The following is a 20,632-nucleotide window of genomic DNA, read 5'->3' on the forward strand; positions in this document are numbered from 1 at the left end:
TCTTGTCAGGATGGTATGGGAATTCATCACTTTCTTTCCCATCATGCTCTCTGCCCCAGGGAGAGACGATAGATAGCCGTGGAACATTTTACCCGAAATTTGGACGTTCAAGTCCACACTGAAAATCGATGAAACGTCCAAAAGCTCCATTGGAAAAATATTATAAATATAAATATGTTTAGATATAATGCATTACGGCCCTGATATATTTACCAAAATAATAATAATTTAAAAAGTATGACAAATTCAGCTTGTTTTGCGCCCATCCAGACTGTTGCTGAGTGCGTGCCTGAGAACATGATTAAGACAAATCTCACTTCAAAGTGTCTCGCTCCCTGTGGTGGTTTAATCACTTTCCATGTACACACAAATGTATAAGTGGATTTTGGATTGGACGTGGCCGGCTGCAAACTTCTGAGAGCCGTTAGTTCAGCGTGGTAGGTGGACCATTCTTGCCTGTTGATTTAATCTCAGATGTGCTGTAAGAGTGCTTGCGTGTGCGAGAGCACTTTTGTGAAGTGATGTTGAGAGTGCTCTGATTCTGATGAGATCTGGCTGTGAAATCTGCCTCCAGGCCACTGAGACGCATCAGAACGGCTATAAATGTGTGTGCATACAGTATGTGGAGAGGCGCACACACACTCATTCAGCCGGACTCATTTCTGCAGGGTGACACGGTCGCTCATTAATAACCCGTCAAACGTCATGTTGCTTGTGTGTCAAAGGCAGCATTAGGATTTGTGACGTGTGTCCGTCTTTCAGGCCTGCATATTCACAGGGCTCTGGGTCTGTATTATTGCAGTCTCTTTTATTCTCTTTCTCTCAGCTTCACAGCCAGCTAAATAAGGCAGAAAACAGTATGTGAGTGCAGATAATAAATGGAAGTGTAGTTTTAGGACTGGTGGCGAGAGGACTGCTTTCTTTACCCAACTCTTGGTATCCTTTGTACACTTTAGCATACTTTTACTTCTTTAAAGCATGACAAAAGATTATTAAAACAATTATTTGAAATGTACTTTAGAGTAAAACTTTTAATTTGACATTATTACGAAGTGAACTTTTTAAAAGTGTACTTAAGTGTGTGAACGGTCTTGAAAGTGAACTCTAGTAAATCAATTTTATTTCAATAATATTATCTGCAAGTACAGTTTTTTAAAGATTTGAAGTACAAGTGCACATTCAATTGAATTAAGCACACTTTTTCACAAGGGATCTTTTTATCTTTACAACACTTAATATTCTGCAATTTCATGACAGTGACAGTAAAAAGCTCAAGTAAAAACAAATTTTCTCCTTAAGGAATTTGATTTTTAATGATAACTTGTAAACCTTTAAAGACAGATCTACTGTGAGCTACGACGTTGTTAACCTATGGTATTTGCTTCTGTTGAAGCCGTCAGCCCGCGTTATTTCACTCTAAAAATTGCTGGGTTGTTTCAACCCAAATTTGGGTTAAATATGGACAATACCAAACATTGGGTTAAACATGTTATTGAAAAATGTAACCCTACAGTTGGGTTTGTCCATATTTGGTTGAAACAACCCTGCATTATTTAGAGCGTTTCAGCTTATTTCTTGAAATAATTGTGTTTAACAGTGGAATTCCTGGTGAAAAACTATATTACCCATGATGCTGCACGGACAAATTACACCAATCAGAGAGTCGGAAAAACCAGCGCGCTCCAAAACGTCTCTTTAGCTCCGCCCACTCCCATGAAGAGTCTCTCAACGCTCTCAAAATACTGAAATGTGTGTAGCCTATATGCGCAAATAGCTTAAAATATATCAACACTTGTAAATGAGTAGTTTTATATATTATATTATATTATATTATGGTATTTTCAGTGCTCCATGGGATTGTAGTTCTTTCTCTCACTAAAGCTGTTAAGCACACACTACACAGTCTTGTGTCTTTGTCTTCTTTCCTGTTTACTATAAAGCTGCTATATACATAAAGGTGAACTAGTGATGTTTATCTATTGCACATGCTAAATATCAAACTTTTGTTTGTTCTACAGACATAACATAAAATTACATTTACATTTACAAGACATAGTACATTAAAATCATACGGATAATTGTTTTTTTATGGCATAGAAGTTCTTGCAAGTGTTATCTGTGAAAATGAAACTGAGGCCTGTGATGTGATTTCTTCCTTGTATAGATGTTATATCCAGCATTATTTAGGTGTGTATCACCAGAGCTCATGTTGAGATCATGACAGAACCAGGTCGTGTGCATAGAAGCGGCGTTTGATCCGTCAATCATCAGCTCTCTCTCTCTCTGGGTCTTTCTGCATCACGCAATTAGTTATGAAGTTGTAAATGATTCCCATCCATTGCTATTTATATGGCTCGGGGAGATTCATAACAAGCAACTTCTTGTTAATTAGAGACCATTTATAATCAGTTTCTGGATTCAAATGTATGTTGATATCCTATGAAAGAATTCAAGGTGATATAACCATCCTGTAAAAAAACGAAAATTCTTGCAAAATATCTATAATTATTTCTTAAAAACATTTCTATATACAAATACTACTAAAGCGGTTTTGTGTAAACGTAATAAAAATGCTGAACACATTTTGGTTGTTGGCATCATTTTAAAGAGATGACTTTGCTTTTCTGATTCTGGCTGAATTCCTAAGCTTAAAAATTTGAAACCACGTATATTTTATTTTCCTTTTAAGTTTTAAGCTCAAGGTAAATTCCCCAATGATTACAAAAACAATTTTGAGTTAATTCTATTCATATTAAAGCCATTATGAAGACTAGACTGAGAGATTGAACGTTGAATTATGAGAAACAGCCTGAGGGAGTTGAAGGCCACTGACCCAGAATCCTCTTCTCTCTACAGCAACTTTACCCTTTGACCGGAATGATCAGTTCATGAAACGCAGGACTGACGCTTAATATTACAGAGAGAAAACTGGTTAAATCTGCAGCACTTTCAGCAGAGAGCAGAAAGAAACGGAGTGAAGCAGAGGGTCCTGGCTTTATGACTGTGAGTTTAAAATAGCTAATTGTTTTTAATGACCATAATTAACACGATATTGAGTCGTGCGCTAGATCTGGGCTTAAGAGCGGTCAAGTCTCATGTGGAGAGGCGCTCTTTCTGTCTTTTTCACTCTTCGCCTGAGATTCCCCCGAGCAGGAATTAACTTTGAATTGATTCAATTTGGGTTTCATTTGTCTAATGGTCTCAGAGTAAGTTCTTAAACAAAAGATTTAATATTTATATCTGAATAATAAATAGCCTGTTCTACGGTTAGCGCTGTTCTTGTATGGTACTGATAATGTACTATCAGCCAGTTATTATCACAAAATATATTTAATAAATAAATAAAAAACAGGCTGATCATCAGGACCCCCTGACACAATGCAATACAAATATATTTATAAAAATACAAATACTTTACTGTTTAAAAGTTTAAGGTCAGTAGGAATTTTTTATCACACTTTAGTTTCGGGTCCAATTCTTGCTTTAAACTATAGCATGACTTTTGTCTCTAAACTCCTAATTACTACTTATTAATAGTTATTAATGTGGTTGTTAAGTTACAGTATTGGGAAAGGATTAATGGATGTAGAATATGGTCTTACAGAATAATGCATTAATATGTACTTTATAAGTACTAATAAACAGCCAATAACCTAGTAATGTGCATGCTAATAAGCAAGTTAATAGTGAGAATTGGACCCTATTACCGATTTTTATTGTATAATTTTTTTGGGAAAGAAATGGATGCTTTTATTCAGCAATGATGCATTAAATTGATCAATAGTGATAGTAAAGAAATGTATAATGTCAAAAGACATTTAAGAATATCAAAGCAGCACAACTGTTTTCAACATTGATGATAATAATAAATGTTTCTTGAGCATCAAATCATCATATTATAATGATTTCTGAAGGATCATGTGACACTGAAGACTGGAGTAATGATGCTGAAAATTCAGCTTTGATCACAGGAATAAGTACAATTTTTAAATGCATTACATTAAAAAAACAGTTATTTTGAATTGTAAAAATATTTCACAACAATACTACTATTTATTATTATTTAATTTTCAACGTAGAGTCCTGTTAAGGTCTTATGGGTCTTTTAGTAGCTATCAAGTCTGCTAGCTGCATAACTATGGACTAGAATTAAATAAGATTAACTCCAAGGTAGCTAAATTGTGTAAAGCAGACAAGGTTTTTTAAGATAATCGAGCAGTAATAATTCCTCCGTAAATAATCTAGCTCTGCTGTTGGGTCATCTCTGGTTCTCATTGAAAACCATAGATATCACAAACCTCAAAACACCAACTTTTGTATAGTAAAACTGGCGACGTCCTGGCAAGATCCTTGATTAGTTACTGGGTTTCGTTGCTGAAGAGCGACGTTCTTGTCCGCCAGCCAGTACTTGTGACGTCACGTGCAAAGTATGAATTGAGGTCAAAAATGAATGGCTTAAAACGGCCTCCACACTAGGATCAACTGAAATTAACCCAAGGTCAATACCACTGCAGTTGGCAGACTGGTTGTGGACATTTCCTCAGATGCAATTGGTATTTTGCCACTCCTTCAGTTTAATAGAAGCTGATTGGAGGTCTGAACCACTTTGCCCCGCACAGTCAGACAGAGAGAGAGAGAGAGAGAGAGAGAGAGGGAGAGAGAGAGAGCACAGCACCTGTGTGTCTCTGTGTCTCACCACAAACCCACACCTGCACTATCAGCCTCTCACGGGCTTCATAGACTCTCATTTAAGTTTTTGTCATACGTTTCTCTCACTCTCTCGTTCATATGCAAACACACAGCATTCATGTTTTTCTTCAAGGTACGTGTACGCCTGGCCGTCTGCCCAATGGCGGATTAATTGCTTTGGAATAGTGCCACTCTTTGGGAGTTGAGTTTACCCTGTGTGTGTTTTCATGCAGAGCTGTGCCATCTGCCTCTGTGGCACTGCCATTGCCATCAATAACACACACACACACACCAGTCCCCGGTTCACTTGGCACAGGACTTTGTAAAAATGTCTCTAATGTCTCTTTGAGTAATGTATTATCGGCCATGTGTTTCTCATAATGAATGGTTTATAAGATGTGACTGCCATTCCTGCTGAACACACTTATGCTTTGGGATTTCAATAAACCCTTAACACTATAGCATTCAACTTTGCTATGTAACTATTCCCACACCATTTATGCTATGGAAATGAACGATGCCTCCAAATCATTTACATGTATTAATTTAGTAGATGCTTTTGACAAATAAGGAACATCACAAGTAATTTGAGGAGAGGTGTCATTTCTTTTCATGTTGGACAATATAAACCTGTAGAAACATGATCTCCGCTTTATAGGGTTTGACCCTTTTGACTTATTTCCTTATTCGACCAATAACGTCATGGAGGTTACGCTGACTCAGGCAAACTAATAAAATGTACAAATCTAGTTACAGAATAAAGATATACTGACATCAGTCATCAGGTGAAGACATGGACTGATAGTAAAATGTGAAAAGACAGTTCTGACGTTTTGTGAGCATGATTTTCCACTCTTCTTGCTGTCTGTGTCTCATCTCTCTCTCTGGATATACACTGACGTGTTTGTGTTCGTCTCCTCAGCTGCTGGGTTTCATCTACGCCTGCTACGTCATCAGTGTCATCACAGAGGAGGAGGACAGCTGTGAGTATCTTTACTGTGTGTGTGTGTGTGTGTGATAAGAGAACAAAATATTAGCCTGTCCTACACTTTCTTTCTTGTTTACGTGTTGTCTAAAACAGTTACTTTTTACATTTTATTATAAAGAAATGTGCCTGTCTGATTGTACTATCATAAACATTCAGGAGATGATGGCTCTGTGTCCTTCGAGCTTTGTTTTGTGAGAAATATATCTAAACCATATGAATTATCAATTTTGAACAATATGAAATATTGATGTAAAAAGCCATTTTTTTATTCATGGGAAGGGGAGCACACTACTTGTGAGAAACACTGTATTACTAAACTCACTTTGTAAAATTGTGTGTGTGTGTGTGTGTGACTCACTGACTCATGGGGACTTGAGTCAGGTCCCATGATGGAAACAAGCTTATAAATCATACAGAATTAGTTTTTTTGAAAATGTAAACAACTAAGGGGAGCAGTGTTGTGCCTGAATAGTTCATGAACTCGTTCATATTTTGGGCGAACGTGAACTGAACGGTACTGTATTACTGCCTGATGAACGTTACGGTGACCTTGTTCATTCTGGTGTCTGTGAACGCACGCTCTCTCAGTTTACCCCAGACGGTCCTCGGTCATTTCTGACCGAATCATTTTCTGTTTTGAATTTCTAAAAATCACAGCTTCATCGGAATGTTATGAAACTCGGTGACTTTTATGGCATTAGGTATGTAAATACAAAAAAATTTTGAGGTCATGATCCGAGCATGCTAAGTGGTCGTAAAAAAATAGTAACGATTTTGGTCTTCGGTCAAAAATGACCGACCCATAGGAAATGAATGGGAAATTTACAAAAACACAAAAATTCTCTGAATTTGTCTGTACAATCTACAAATCGGCCACGATTCTAAAAAAAAGTACACCGCAGTAAAGGGGTGACACTCTATAACATCAAGAGTGCAAAAAATTGACACCCACCCACACACACACACATAAAAACACACTTTTATACACATACACACCGATGAATTCAGATTACAAAAAATCTGTTTGAATTTTTAAAAATCACAGCTTCATTGAAATGTTACGAAACTTGGTGACTTTTCTGACATTAGGTATGTGAACACAAAAAAAAATTAGGTACATGATCCGAGCATGCTAAGTGGTCGTAAAAAAATTAGTCACGATTTTGGTCTTCGGTCAAAAATGACCCCCATAGGAAATGAATGGGAAATTGACAGAAACACAAAAATTATCTACAAATCGGCCACGATGCAGAAAAAAAGTGCTCAGCAATGAAGGGGTGAAACTCTAAAACATCAAGAGTGAAAAACATAACATAATTAATAATTAAAATTAATATATATATATATATACTTAATATAATAATTATTAAAATTATTAAAATAAAAATTAATAAAATGTTATAAAGAATTTCTAAAAAAAATACATTCAATCCACATCTTAAAAGTAAGTAATTTGGTCCAAAAACAACTAGAATTCACAAGCATCTCCATTTGGAGCTATACAGGCATCTAGTGGTAAATCCATGCAATAACATGATTTATTTAATTTTATGTTTAATAAATTGATTTTTTTTTCTTTTTTTTTTCTGAAAGCCTAGTCTCTATTTTAACCGAAAATACTGCATAGAAAAAAAAAAAAAAAAAAAAAAAATCATTATTTTCAATGGCAAAAAATTTACCATAATATTGCATAAATATTAATAGGTTCAATCAAATTGTCTCAAAATACTAAATTAAAAAGAATAAATATTATAGAACAAAAATAAATTACATTGGTTTTACTGGGATGGAGGAAGTTTCATTTTTAGGTGTCCGGTCACTTCTGACCGGGAAGGCCCAGGATGTGACTCCGAAACGAAGACCGTCTGAGGGTTAACTTCGTTCAATAGGGTGCCAGATTTCTATAGAGCCTTCCAAGCGAAAACCCGGCTAAAACACGCGTAATCAGGCCTTAATATGTAGCGGAAAAAAAACACCCAATCTGGCAACACCGACCACCAGTGTCGCACCACGGCCGCCGCATGCGTGTCATCAAGACAAAAAATGGCGTCGAATGATTATTTAAATTAAACGAGTTGTATGACAAGGTCGGTGAGGATAGGAAAAATCTTACATTTCTGTGCAAACTTTGCCCGTCGATAAAATAAAAGCTGTCTGTGGTTGTATATGGGCTGTGGCAATAAAAAATAAAATAAAAAAAAACCTCGCATCAACATAATATGGAAAAAAGAACTATGAACTTTTTGAATGAACTATGAACCGAACTAGTTCATTTAAAAATTTGTGAACTGAACTTTGAACTAGTTCATGTAGAAAATGAACTTTCCCAACACTGAAGGGGAGAGAATATACAGTTTTTGACAGTATAAAAACCATTACGTCTATGGAGAGGCCCCACAAAGATAGTGAACCAGACGTGTGTGCGTGTGTGTGTGTAACATTCTTGGAAGATGTGCAGCACAGACAAAGATAGCCAATCAGATTACAGATCAAGAAAGTGCTTTCCAGTGCCAACTGTTAGCAGTGATTCCTACTGTTTTGGAATTTCGTTCCTGGATTGACGAGGTCCATAGGAATGCACTTCATTTCAATAATACAAAAAAAAAGTTTGCAGTGCATAAACAGTGAATATTTGCTCTTGTATCGCATCCCATGCCCTGTTTGTACGGGTTAAACACCAGCCTTCCTCTGATTATTAGTTACTGGTCTTTCGATTTCCATGACTAAACATTCCCCGTAGGGCCGTACCTCGCTGACAGGAGGAGCTCGACTGCACTGAAACAGTCGACTTTTATCCGTTACAGCCACTTCCTGTTTGCCTTTGTTTTCTGATGGCCTTTGAGCGTCATCACTCAACAGGAGGTGGCCAGTCTTTTTTGTGTTTTATAGGCAGCGCACATGTGCTCGGTTGAACTCTATATTTATGCCCTGTTCAAATGTACCACCAGTAAAGTGATTGCAAGTGCACAGAGGAACGTTTTATTGCTTCGAGGTTTATTCATAGCCATGGGGATTTAAAGACCACATGAAATCCAAATGGCTTTTATGCCTGTTAGCTTTGAGGCCATCTGTATGTTAGTGCACTGCTAAAAGTTTGCTAAATAAACTTTTAGTACATGTGAGGGTATAAAAATGACTATCTATCTCTTCCAGACCAAAGAAATATAAAAGCACAGTCACAGGGGCAAATACAAATTTGTCCAATGAAATGCTCTCTAGATTTGAAGATTTGGATTTGTAATAGCAAGAAGCAAATCACAGTTAGTTGGGTGTCTTCAGCTGTGCTAATGCTTGTCACACTCTCTAGCCATGTCACGATTCGATACATATCACGATACTGGACTAAATTTGGTATTACATTGTGGGTGTAAATGAATAGGCTTGGACTTGGCGCTGGTAACCCAATGCACAGGACAATATTGACCCCAGATTAAAAATATTCATGATTCTGATGCTGAAAATACAGTTATTGTAGATGAATGCTTGCACTCGGTCACTCACTAGATATATTTAAAATAATGTAGGCCACTTTTAACTGGTAACATAAGACATTTGGCATTATCAGGAGCCACAAATATTCCCCCATTGCATTATTATACATTATATTCAACATTATATTGTATATAGTTTAATGTAGTACTGACAATAAAACTCTGTGTAACAGTAGTTTTCATTTTGGGTGAACTATACACAATACATAATCACTATCCACGATAAATGCTGTTTTTATCTCTTTTTTTTTTTATTACATGGTCACGCTGGAAGGAAAGATTGTGATATCTCAATGGGATCTTCCTGGTACAAGAAAGGATAAATAAATAAGCAAGTAATAGAGGTGAATCGGGACTCTTTTTGCCATTGAGACGACCCAATCATATTGAATTCACTCCTATAAATAATTTTTCAGGCTGCAGTATTCACAGCTTTCAGAGCATCAATTGCGCGCGAAGGAAGTGTCTTGAAAGTGTTTGAAAGTGTCTTCATAGCTTTCATCCGTGGAACAAGCTGTCAAGTGGGGTTTTGCAGGTCTGTGACTGTGACGTAAATTGCAGATTTTTTGGGTATTGAAAATATATGTATATACATTTCACTGGAAAAATGTCAGGAAAGAAAACGAATTAAACCATGGGATTTTTAGTGGACGTCCCACTGTTTTATTATAGCATCAACTTTGCCTTAGATACACTGTATTTCTCCTAAAATATGTATTTTAGTACATGTAGATGTTTGTTAACTTGTGGTTGTGGGGAAGGTAGAATTATTAGGCTAAAGAACTTTTTCCTTTCCTTATGCTACATTGGTGTGTGTGTGTGTGTGTGTGTGTGTAATCAGCCCAGTGTGTCTACTTTGTATTTTCTATCATGCAAAGCTGTGTGTGGTTCATTTACACGCTCATTTGAAGTGGAGGATTTAATTTCTCCACAGCACTTCCTCGCCTCTGAAGTTTCCCTCTTTCTGTTACTCTCTTTTTCCTTTTCTCTCTCTCTCTCTCCCTCCCTCTCTCTCCCTACAGGTGATTTGAATAATAATGTGTCAGACTTCATTTTTATCATTGATTATTCTTCTACCTTGTTCGCCCTTCCTTCTCTTCTCCCTCGCTCTTTTTCTTTCTGTTTTAAATGACTTGCTTCCATAATTAGTTTGTGGTCTCGGTCCCGCTGTTATCGTGGGCTCATTAAAAGCAGCAGAAGTCACTTGTGTGAATCGAATCTAATAAGAGCGGACAGGTCGTCCCAGCCACCAGCTACGGGGACGCGTGGGCTCCTGGGTACTGATCTAAGCCCGGATTCTCTATGAGACCTGCCTTTACCAAAAGAAAACGCAATCCTGGCTTGAACATCAGAGCGGGAATGGGAGAGAGAGAGAGAATGTGTGTGGCACTTTGAGTGTCTGGTTGGTTATCAGCGCTCAGCAGATTCCTATGCAGACTAAAGAGCTGCTCGGAAAAAACAGCTGCTTTTTATGAAAGTGGGTCAGAATAGTGTAGTGCTGAACGTTAGCGTGAGCGCTTCCCCAATGTAAATATGTTACACTATCCAATGAGAGAGAGAGAGAGAGAGAGACCGGTGAAAGCAGGACACAGAGCAGAGAGACGGGCATAAGAAAGACAGGCACACACACACACACACACACACACACACACCCACACAGTAGAGTTAAAGAGTGCTGGAAGTGAGTGCTGGATTTGTCTGATTGTCTGATCTCTACCTGTGATGCAAAGCAAACCTGACACCAAGGCTGAGTGCGAAATCGCCCCCTATACCCTTAAGTAGGGCACTATTTGAGGGGACAGCCAGTGGTGTCCGAAACCATAGTGGACGTTATCGAGTGCTCTCATTCAATCCCATAATGCACCGCAATAACGAGTGTACAACCCATGTACGCTCCACGGCTAAAGAATACCCATAATGCACTGTGAGAGTCGGGCGGTGAATGAATTACCGCGTCTCGCAAGAAGATGGCGACTGCAGCTGAACCATCCATCCATCCCACACACTCCATCCATCCATCCATCCATCCCACACACTCCATCCATCCATCCATCCCACACACTCCATCCATCCATCCATCCCACACACTCATCCATCCATCCATCCATCCATCCATCCCACACACTCATCCATCCATCCATCCATCCATCCATCCCACACACTCCATCCATCCATCCATCCCACACACTCCCATCCATCCATCCATCCATCCATCCATCCATCCCACACACTCCATCCATCCATCCATCCCACACACTCCCATCCATCCATCCCACACACTCCATCCATCCATCCATCCCACACACTCCATCCATCCATCCATCCATCCCACACACTCCATCCATCCATCCATCCCACACACTCCATCCATCCATCCATCCCACACACTCCATCCATCCATCCATCCCACACACTCCATCCATCCATCCATCCCACACACTCCCATCCATCCATCCATCCATCCATCCCACACACTCCCATCCATCCATCCATCCATCCATCCATCCCACACACTCCATCCATCCATCCATCCATCCCACACACTCCATCCATCCATCCATCCATCCCACACACTCCATCCATCCATCCATCCCACACACTCCATCCATCCATCCATCCCACACACTCCATCCATCCATCCATCCCACACACTCCATCCATCCATCCATCCATCCCACACACTCCATCCATCCATCCATCCATCCATCCCACACACTCCCATCCATCCATCCCACACACTCCATCCATCCATCCATCCCACACACTCCATCCATCCATCCATCCATCCCACACACTCCATCCATCCATCCATCCCACACACTACCATCCATCCATCCCACACACTCATCAATCCATCCATCCATCCCACACACTCCCATCCATCCATCCATCCATCCATCCCACACACTCCCATCCATCCATCCCACACACTCCATCCATCCATCCATCCATCCATCCCACACACTCCATCCATCCATCCATCCATCCATCCATCCATCCATCCATCCATCCATCCATCCCACACACTCCATCCATCCATCCCATCCCACACACTCCATCCATCCATCCATCCATCCCACACACTCATCCATCCATCCATCCATCCATCCCACACACTCATCCATCCATCCATCCATCCATCGTAAATTCATTTTTAATTGATTATTAATTGTTTTATACGTTTTATATATGCTAGTTTCCATGTCAGAGTTCAATATACATCTTTCCATTACTACTGGAGCTGCCAATTTGCCAAGTTTCAAGTGATTATTAAACAGCAAATACAAACTATGCAAAAGCAGCAGCCCTTCACACACTCAGTGTCCGAATTCACTCACTCGTTTTCATTCACTCACTCATCCATCCATCCATCCATCCATCCCACACACTCATCCATCCATCCATCCATCCATCCATCCCACACACTCATCCATCCATCCATCCATCCCACACACTCCATCCATCCATCCATCCATCCATCCCACACACTCATCCATCCATCCATCCATCCATCCCACACACTCCATCCATCCATCCATCCCACACACTCATCCATCCATCCATCCATCCCACACACTCCATCCATCCATCCATCCCACACACTCATCCATCCATCCATCCATCCCACACACTCCATCCATCCATCCATCCCATCCCACACACTCATCCATCCATCCATCCATCCATCCATCCATCCATCCATCCCACACACTCATCCATCCATCCACACATCCATCCATCCATCCATCCCACACACTCATCCATCCATCCCATCCCACACACTCATCCATCCATCCATCCATCCATCCATCCCACACACTCATCCATCCATCCATCCATCCCACACACTCATCCATCCATCCATCCCACACACTCATCCATCCATCCATCCATCCATCCATCCATCCATCCATCCATCCATCCATCCATCCATCCATCCATCCATCCATCCATCCATCCATCCATCCATCCATCCATCCATCCATCCATCCATCCATCCATCCATCCATCCATCCATCCATCCATCCATCCATCCATCCATCCATCCATCCATCCATCCATCCATCCATCCATACATAATTCATTATTAATTGTTTTATACGTTTTATATATGCTAGTTTCCATGTCAGAGTTCAATATACATCTTTCCATTACTACTGGAGCTGCCAATTTGCCAAGTTTCAAGTGATTATTAAATGGCAAATACAAACTATGCAAAAGCAGCAGCCCTTCACACACTCAGTGTCCGAATTCACTCACTCGTTTTCATTCACTCACTCAAGTGCACTTTATAAGTGGACTAATGTCGGGAATAGTGAATTAGGGTATAGGGTACGATCGCGACACACTGCCCAAGACTCTATTCATATAGTATTCTGTTGTTTTACTAATACTCTAATGAGAGTTAGTTGACATGTAGTTGCAAAGTTACTTATAGTTAGTAAAATATCTAAAGTGGACCATCGAAATATCTAAAGTGGACCATCGAAATATCTAAAGTGGACCATCGAAATATCTAAAGTGGACCATTGAAATAAAGTGTTACCAATTATTAGATAGCCATATATTTAATATTTCATAAAGTGGCGTGTGCATGCGGATGAGTATAGTGGTTGTCTAAGACGTGGTTGTTTGCTCTGGAAGTGTGTGTTTCCCACAGTAAGTACGAGTGAAGTCGTCCATTTGCCTTTGCCTTCCCAGCATGCCACACATCGCAGCGCAGCTCATGGTCTCTGGAGCTCGAACGCTAATGACACATTATGAGCTCTAAGCCTGTCGTTTATGATAAACAAACCAGCCCTGCTATTTCCAGTCCTGCTGTATGTTCAGTGTGTGTAAACATGAAGCTGAAATTGCTCCTGAGATTGCCTTCTGTCGCAGTTTTATGGATCGACTGAAAGGTTTGTTTGAGCTTTCACAGCTGAAACACGGTCACTTGCACCATATTCACCTACGTCTACACTAAAATGTGTGCACTGGTGCCTTTGATAACCGCACCATTATATTGATCTTGATACCACAGATGTTTTTCATGTACTGTGCTTTTGAAAAGGTGTTACAGTAACATCTAGATAAAGCCATTACCTTCATTATTACACACATATATTTCTTTGTATGTACAAGAACACCCATTTTTGTTTACGGAGGAAAGAAATGAATAAACGCTCTAGTGCAGTGGGTTGTGGGTAAGCATATAACTCCCAGCAGAAATCATGCGTCATTTACACACGATGTTCAACCTAGTGTGCTTTGGGGCTCATTTGAATCTCACATACTTATTTATATTTAAAATAGCTGGTATTGAAATTTGGGACGCAGGGAGAGTCTTTTCTTGCTATAGAAGTTAGAAATGAGAGAGTGTGTGGAGTCTCAATCACACTGGGCTGAACGAGGCCTGACATCTGATCATGAAAATCAAATCATTCTGCTGTGTGTGTGTGTGTGTGTGTGTGTGTGTGTGTGTGTGTGTGTGTGTGTGTGTGTGTGTGTGTGTGTGTGTGTGTGTGTGTGTGTGTGTGTGTGTGTGTGTGTGTGTGTGTGTGTGTGTGTGTGTGTGTGTGTCTGTGTGTGTGTGTGTGTGTGAGAGTAACATTAAGTAGAGACTTGCTAGATACAGAGAATAAAACTTCAGTCAAGCCGAGGTGTGTGTGTGTGTGTGTGTAAGAGTTACAATGTTACAATGTCAATGTTAATGATTATGTCTGATTTGTGTAGTGTGGTTTATATTCCAGTGTTAATGTTCACATTGATTCATATTTCTGTCAAACATTATGTCTGTTCATGTTTTTTTACTTCAAGTGATTATCATTTCATGTTTCATTTGTTCTCTTCATGGCTCATTTTCCTGTTTCATTTCTTTCATTCTTTAATTTCATCTTTTGTTTGGTTTTCAGTTGATTTTATTGGTGGATTTGACCCATTCCCACTCTACCATGTCAATGAGAAACCATCTCATCTTCTGTTAAAGCCCGTGCATCAGTAAGTACCTGTGTGTGTGTGTGTGTGTGTGTGTGTGCATGACTGTGAGTTTGTGTGTGTGCATGAGTGTGTGTGTGTGTGTGTGTGTGTGTGTGTGTGTGTGTGTGTGTGTGTGTGTGTGTGTGTGTGTGCATGCGTGAGTGAGTGTGTGCAAGCTAAATCTGACAAAACTTCCTCTTGGGGACAGTTAGTAATGTCATCAGTTTGAAAATCGTACTATATACTATAAATTTATAAATCAAATTTTTTAATACATAGGTTAAATTTACAGACAAAATAAAACAATATGTATTAGAGTGTGTGCACTCTTAAAAATCAAGGTTGCAAAAGTAGGTTTTCACAGCAAAAACCTTTTCTTTCCCTAAAGTAGCTTTCAGTGAAGAGTTCTTAAAAGAACCATTATTTTCTCAGTGTGAAGATCAATAATCCGAAGAACCTTTTTTCCAAGGGAAATATTCCATGGATGTTAAAAGCTCCGTAAGGAACCATCGATGCCAATAAACATCCTTAATGTGCGACTGTGAATCCAGTCACATCCTCTGCGTGTGAATGCAGTCAGATAGATCCTCTTACACATGTCCCTGCTTGCCCCTTATCTAAAGCATTAATTAAACTTAGTTTTCTTTTAATTAGTGTAAGTTCTTAATTAGTGCATTCATTAAGCATTCTGATCTTGTCCAGCGAGGGATTAGTGAAACTGTCTGAAGCTAAATCGAAAGAACTTTTATATCAACTAAACAGTTTTTTTTTTTGTATTGTTATTGGCAAAAATCACGTGTGCTATTAGTATAAGTTTAACATGAAAAGTGCCATATGCTTCCAGGTTACATTTCATTTTTTAACACGAGAACTACTTCAGGACTTTTATAGTTTATGTGCTGCAAAACCATCTTGTTTTAAACGCCGGCAGCCGGAAGCGGCACAATGTTTGGCCAACTTTCCTCACACGTTTATCATTAGTTATGTGCCAAGTAAAATAAGTTCGCATCTTCTGAAGAAATAATAAAAACAAAAATCTGTATTACTTCACAAGCCAGACTGCTGAAATGGAAGTGTAAATGTGTGTCATGTACTCATCAAGCTAGAAGTTCAGAGCAAGCCATTTTTGTGGTTTAGTTTCAATGAATCTGGGGAGAATGTTTTCATTGTGGAGTCGTACAGTGTGTTTTCTCCTTTCTACCTGCTGCCACCCTCGATCTTACGTGGGTTTATCTTTAGTATATGGAGAATATGGATCAGTGGAGTGGTCCCTCTGAGACCGGGTCTGGCCTCATTTCAATAAGCCTTAAATTATGCAGGATCTGTAATGAGCGTCTGCAAAAGAAGCCTTTTCAATATGTGCACATGGAGGTGCTAAACACATTATATTTGCCCTGGGGACATTTTTCATGACAGTTTAATCAGACTAGTTGCAAATGAGAGAAGTACTTGTCCTGTCTCTAGATACACAACCATTTCACGGTCTCAGGGAGTTTAATAAATCACCCAGCAGGTGTGTGTGTGTGTGTGTGTGTGTGTGTGTGTGTGTGTGTGTGTGTGTGTGTGTGTGTGTGTGTGTGTGTGTGTGTGTGTGTGTGTGTGTGTGTGTGTGTGTGTGTGTGTGTGTGTGTGTGTGTGTGTGTGTGTGTGTGTGTGTGTTGGGAAGTAAGTTTAAACTTCTAGTACTGTAATTAGAGGTTATGGAAAGTGGATTTTGCAGATAAAGATGTCCAAGGTGGGAAAACAGGCCAGTAACCCAATGAATCAGCAATTTATATGACAGTAATATGAATAAAAACTTTCCACTCAGTGTAAAATAGTGCTAAACTTTATTATGCATTTAACAATAACGACTTAACCATAACATTATATTGTAATTCTTAAATTAAATCAAATAAAAACTGCCATGAAAAAAGTTTGGGGTCAGTAAAATTTTTTAATAACTCAGTGTCACACGATCCTACAGAAATCATTCTAATAGGATGATTTGATGATCAAAAAACAATTATTATCATCAATGTTGAAAACAGTTGCTTGGTATTTTTGAGGAAGCCGTGAAAGTTTAAAAAAATGCAATTTATTTGAAATAGAAATCTTTTGTAACATTATAAATGTCACTTTTGATTAATTTTATGCATCCTTGTAGAGTAAAATATTAATGTCTTCTGACTGACCTAAAGTCTAAAGTTATGAACGGTTGTGTATACATTCAAATTGAACCAAAACTATCCATAAAACCATAAAATACCAAAATAACCATAAAATAAAGTAAAATAAAAAGTGACGTACAGAACTAAAGAACCCTCCAGATAACAACCACCAGCAACCATCAATCTGTCAAACCGATATATGGGTTAACTCTAATAGCATTTCTCTGTTTGTGTTTTCCAGGTCTTCGTAAATGAGAGCGTGTCCTGAAGAGAAGCCGTTCTGCCCGTTCCTCCTCTCTTCCGCCTCTCCTCTGTTTAAAGAGTGTCAGCTCTGGATGAAACACCGCCTCATTTAGACACTTCTACAAGTGGCTGTAAAGCATATCTAAAGAAAAAAGGTCCTGTATTCTGAGCGGTGTTGTGTGGGGTCTGTGCGCTTGAGTGTGTGTGAGGAGGGCCAGTGTGTGCTGTTTACCTTCACACAGGATGAGCGCAGTAAAACAGAGGAGCGAGCCGAGAGGAGGACAGACAAAACACAAGACAAAGCCAGCTAAACTCCTGTGCTAGTCAAAAATAGAAGCAAAGAAATAACATATAAATACAAGACAGAATTAGCTTTTCTGAAAATTGTTTTATGTCATAGTGTGATGTACCATTCTCATGAGTCACTCTCAGATTCAGTTTTAGTTTTTTGTTTTAGATTTATGCAGTGATCCCTGTATTTGGACACTCAAATCACACTAAACATTGTATAAATGTCATGACGTTAGATCAAATATGGGTTATACACACTCAGTCGGGTTCTTGACTCTATTTTAAAGAACACTTTATGCCAAAAAGGTTCTATAATACTCTTAAAAATAAAGGTTCTTTATGGGCATTGATGGTTTCTTGAAGAATCTTTAATATCCTAGAAGAACCTTTCCGTTGCACAAAAGTGGGAAACGTTTTTTTTTAGGAACTGTTCACTGAAAGGTTTTTTTGGGGAACCAAAAATGGTTCTTTTATGGCATTCCAGTGTTGGGGGTAACACATTACAAGTAACGCGGGCTATGTAATCAGATTACTTTTTCATGTAACTCGTGTAAAGTAACAATTACTTTTAAAATTACAACAAAATATCTGAGTTACTTTTTCAAATAAGTAACGCAAGTTACTTAGTTTTCCCATGTATTGACTGACAGCTCTCCCGTTGAGAGAAAGTGCAGAGCTTTGTGTGTGAACATGACGGTTATTGTAGTTCTAGACTAAATGTGAGGATTTATGCATCTCACACAGATTCAGTATTCCTCAAAATGAATAAAACAGTGAAAAAAACTCCGAATATTACGCAAACGTTAAATAAAACAAATGAACTTTATGTATTTAATCTCACTTTATTAAGCAATGTCTTTGCTGCTGACCTTTGATGATCCAATTCAATCATACTAATAATAATAATAATAATAAGCAAAAACTTTTGGTGTGAAACAACAAGCAAGCCCAGGTGAGAAAAAGTAATTTTTACGTTACACATTAATTTACAGAAAAAGCAACTAAGTTATGTAATTAGTTGCTTTTCTTTTTTGCAAGAAATGCAATATTGTAACACATTACTTGTAAAAGTAACTTTCCCCGACACAGATGGCATCACTGTACATAACATTTTCTGGAACCTTTATTTTTTAAGAGTGTTTAAGGAGAAATGTCTTCAATGACTGCATAATACTTTCATGGTTATTTAATTTTTTTCTGTTTAATTTATAATAAGCTGTTTAATTCATAAAATTTAATTGAATCAAAAAATGAATTAAAACTAAATTAGTTCATTAAAATGAAAATGATCCCATGATGGAACTCCTAAAAGGTTCTATATATGATGCGTCTGACAGAACCCGTTAAGGTTCTATATATGATGCGTCTGACAGAACCCATTAAGGTTCAATATATGATGCGTCTGACAGAACCCATTAAGGTTCAATATAGAACCTTCTAAGAGTGACTGAAAATCGCCTTGCCACTTTTATTTGCAGATGATTCTTGCTTTTATATTTTGTATGCGATGCAATGAAATGTGTCCATTTTAAGTGTGACTTAAGCGTTCAAACATTTTGGGGTCACTGTACATGCCGTCAGTATTTTTAATGTTAATAATCATCATTTATTGCACAATGTGTTTGTATAATCAGCCTTTAGATCTAACAGAAACTAGTTTGGGCAGTATACAATATACCACATAACCTCCTACAATTCAAACTGAAATGTTTTTCATTAATATTGTTATAGGACTGGCTGATATTATGAAACAGAAAGGGGTTCTTTCATTTGAGTGGTGCTTGCAATCAAATATCAGTTGTTTGTGAACAAATCGTCAGCATGTCTTTATATGAATCTGAAAACGGTTGAGTGGCTGTCAATGTCTTTCACTGTAGATGCAGAGCTACTGTAGCTTTTTACTGGAAACATAAACCTCAAAGCACAACTGATTGACCTGACATGCAACGTTACATGTATCATAGTGTGTGTGTGTGTGTGACATGTTTTGGAAAGAGGGGCTGTCTTATTTCTTTCTAAAGTGAGATGTGAAGGCCAAAGGTCCGTATGAACAAGCTTGTACTCCCAGATGTTTCATATCATGAGATTTGTGCACTGCATTGGCCTGATGGTGAAGGGGCACATCATGCTCTTAAAGGAGAAGTTCACCATTGCTCTACCTGTATGTCCTGTAGGAGAACTTTTGAAGAATGCGCACGTTGCTCTTTTATATATAATTAATTCATGCATTTTCAGATTGCATAAACGTTTGCGCTATATGAAGTCATACGATTGCGTATGGGAAAGAGTCGCGGGAACATTCTGCAGAATATCTTGTTTTGTGTTAAATCAAAGTGTAACAACATGAGTAAATGATGTTTTTATTTAAGGTGAACTACTCCTTTAAACATGGCATGGGTTCAGGGGAAGTTTTTTTTTAGCATTTATTTTATGAGAGTATGTAACACTTCCAGCTTAATAATTTCGGCTTGCTGTAATGGTGTGTACACAGTGTCCTGTTAGGTCATCTATGGATCTATCCTGCCCCCTAGTGTTTAATGTCCTTCTGTACACAACATCTCAACTCTAGGAACAGGAACATGTTGTACCACTCTCTGAAAATATCCATGTACATTTGTAATTGTAGATTTTAGGATATTGAATATAAGCCAGGAGTGATAGTCTTCTGCATATGTGTTATAATGAGAAAAGGAATGATATATCACACTTTTCCCCCTCGTCTTAATGGCTCTGTCTCTTTTTACAGGTGTTTTTTTAAGCCCTTTTTGTATCTCTTTCCTGTGTTTGGTCTTTTCTCTATAGTTCTACATTGACTGCCTGTC

General features: G+C 38.6%; 1 protein-coding gene across 2 annotated transcripts in view; it reads left to right on the top strand.

Annotated features, from left to right (window-relative positions):
• The window catches only part of nkain4 (sodium/potassium transporting ATPase interacting 4), a 66,699-nt gene extending 48,523 nt beyond the window's left edge, over nt 1-18,176 (top strand). The window contains exons 5-7 of one of the 2 annotated variants that reach the window (XM_056235334.1): nt 5,612-5,672; nt 15,063-15,147; nt 17,518-18,176. In XM_056235334.1, coding sequence (XP_056091309.1) covers nt 5,612-5,672; nt 15,063-15,147; nt 17,518-17,527 — 156 coding nt within the window. In that variant the 3' untranslated portion in view covers nt 17,528-18,176. The remainder of the gene's footprint in view (nt 1-5,611; nt 5,673-15,062; nt 15,148-17,517) is intronic. The other variant, XM_056235335.1, reaches the window with a different exon arrangement.
• Nucleotides 18,177-20,632: the final 2,456 nt, after the last annotated feature.

The sequence above is a fragment of the Rhinichthys klamathensis genome, unplaced genomic scaffold (assembly GCF_029890125.1).
Source record: "Rhinichthys klamathensis goyatoka isolate OS25496 unplaced genomic scaffold, OSU_Roscu_1.1 h1tg000419l_1, whole genome shotgun sequence".
Lineage (NCBI taxonomy): Eukaryota > Metazoa > Chordata > Actinopteri > Cypriniformes > Leuciscidae > Rhinichthys > Rhinichthys klamathensis.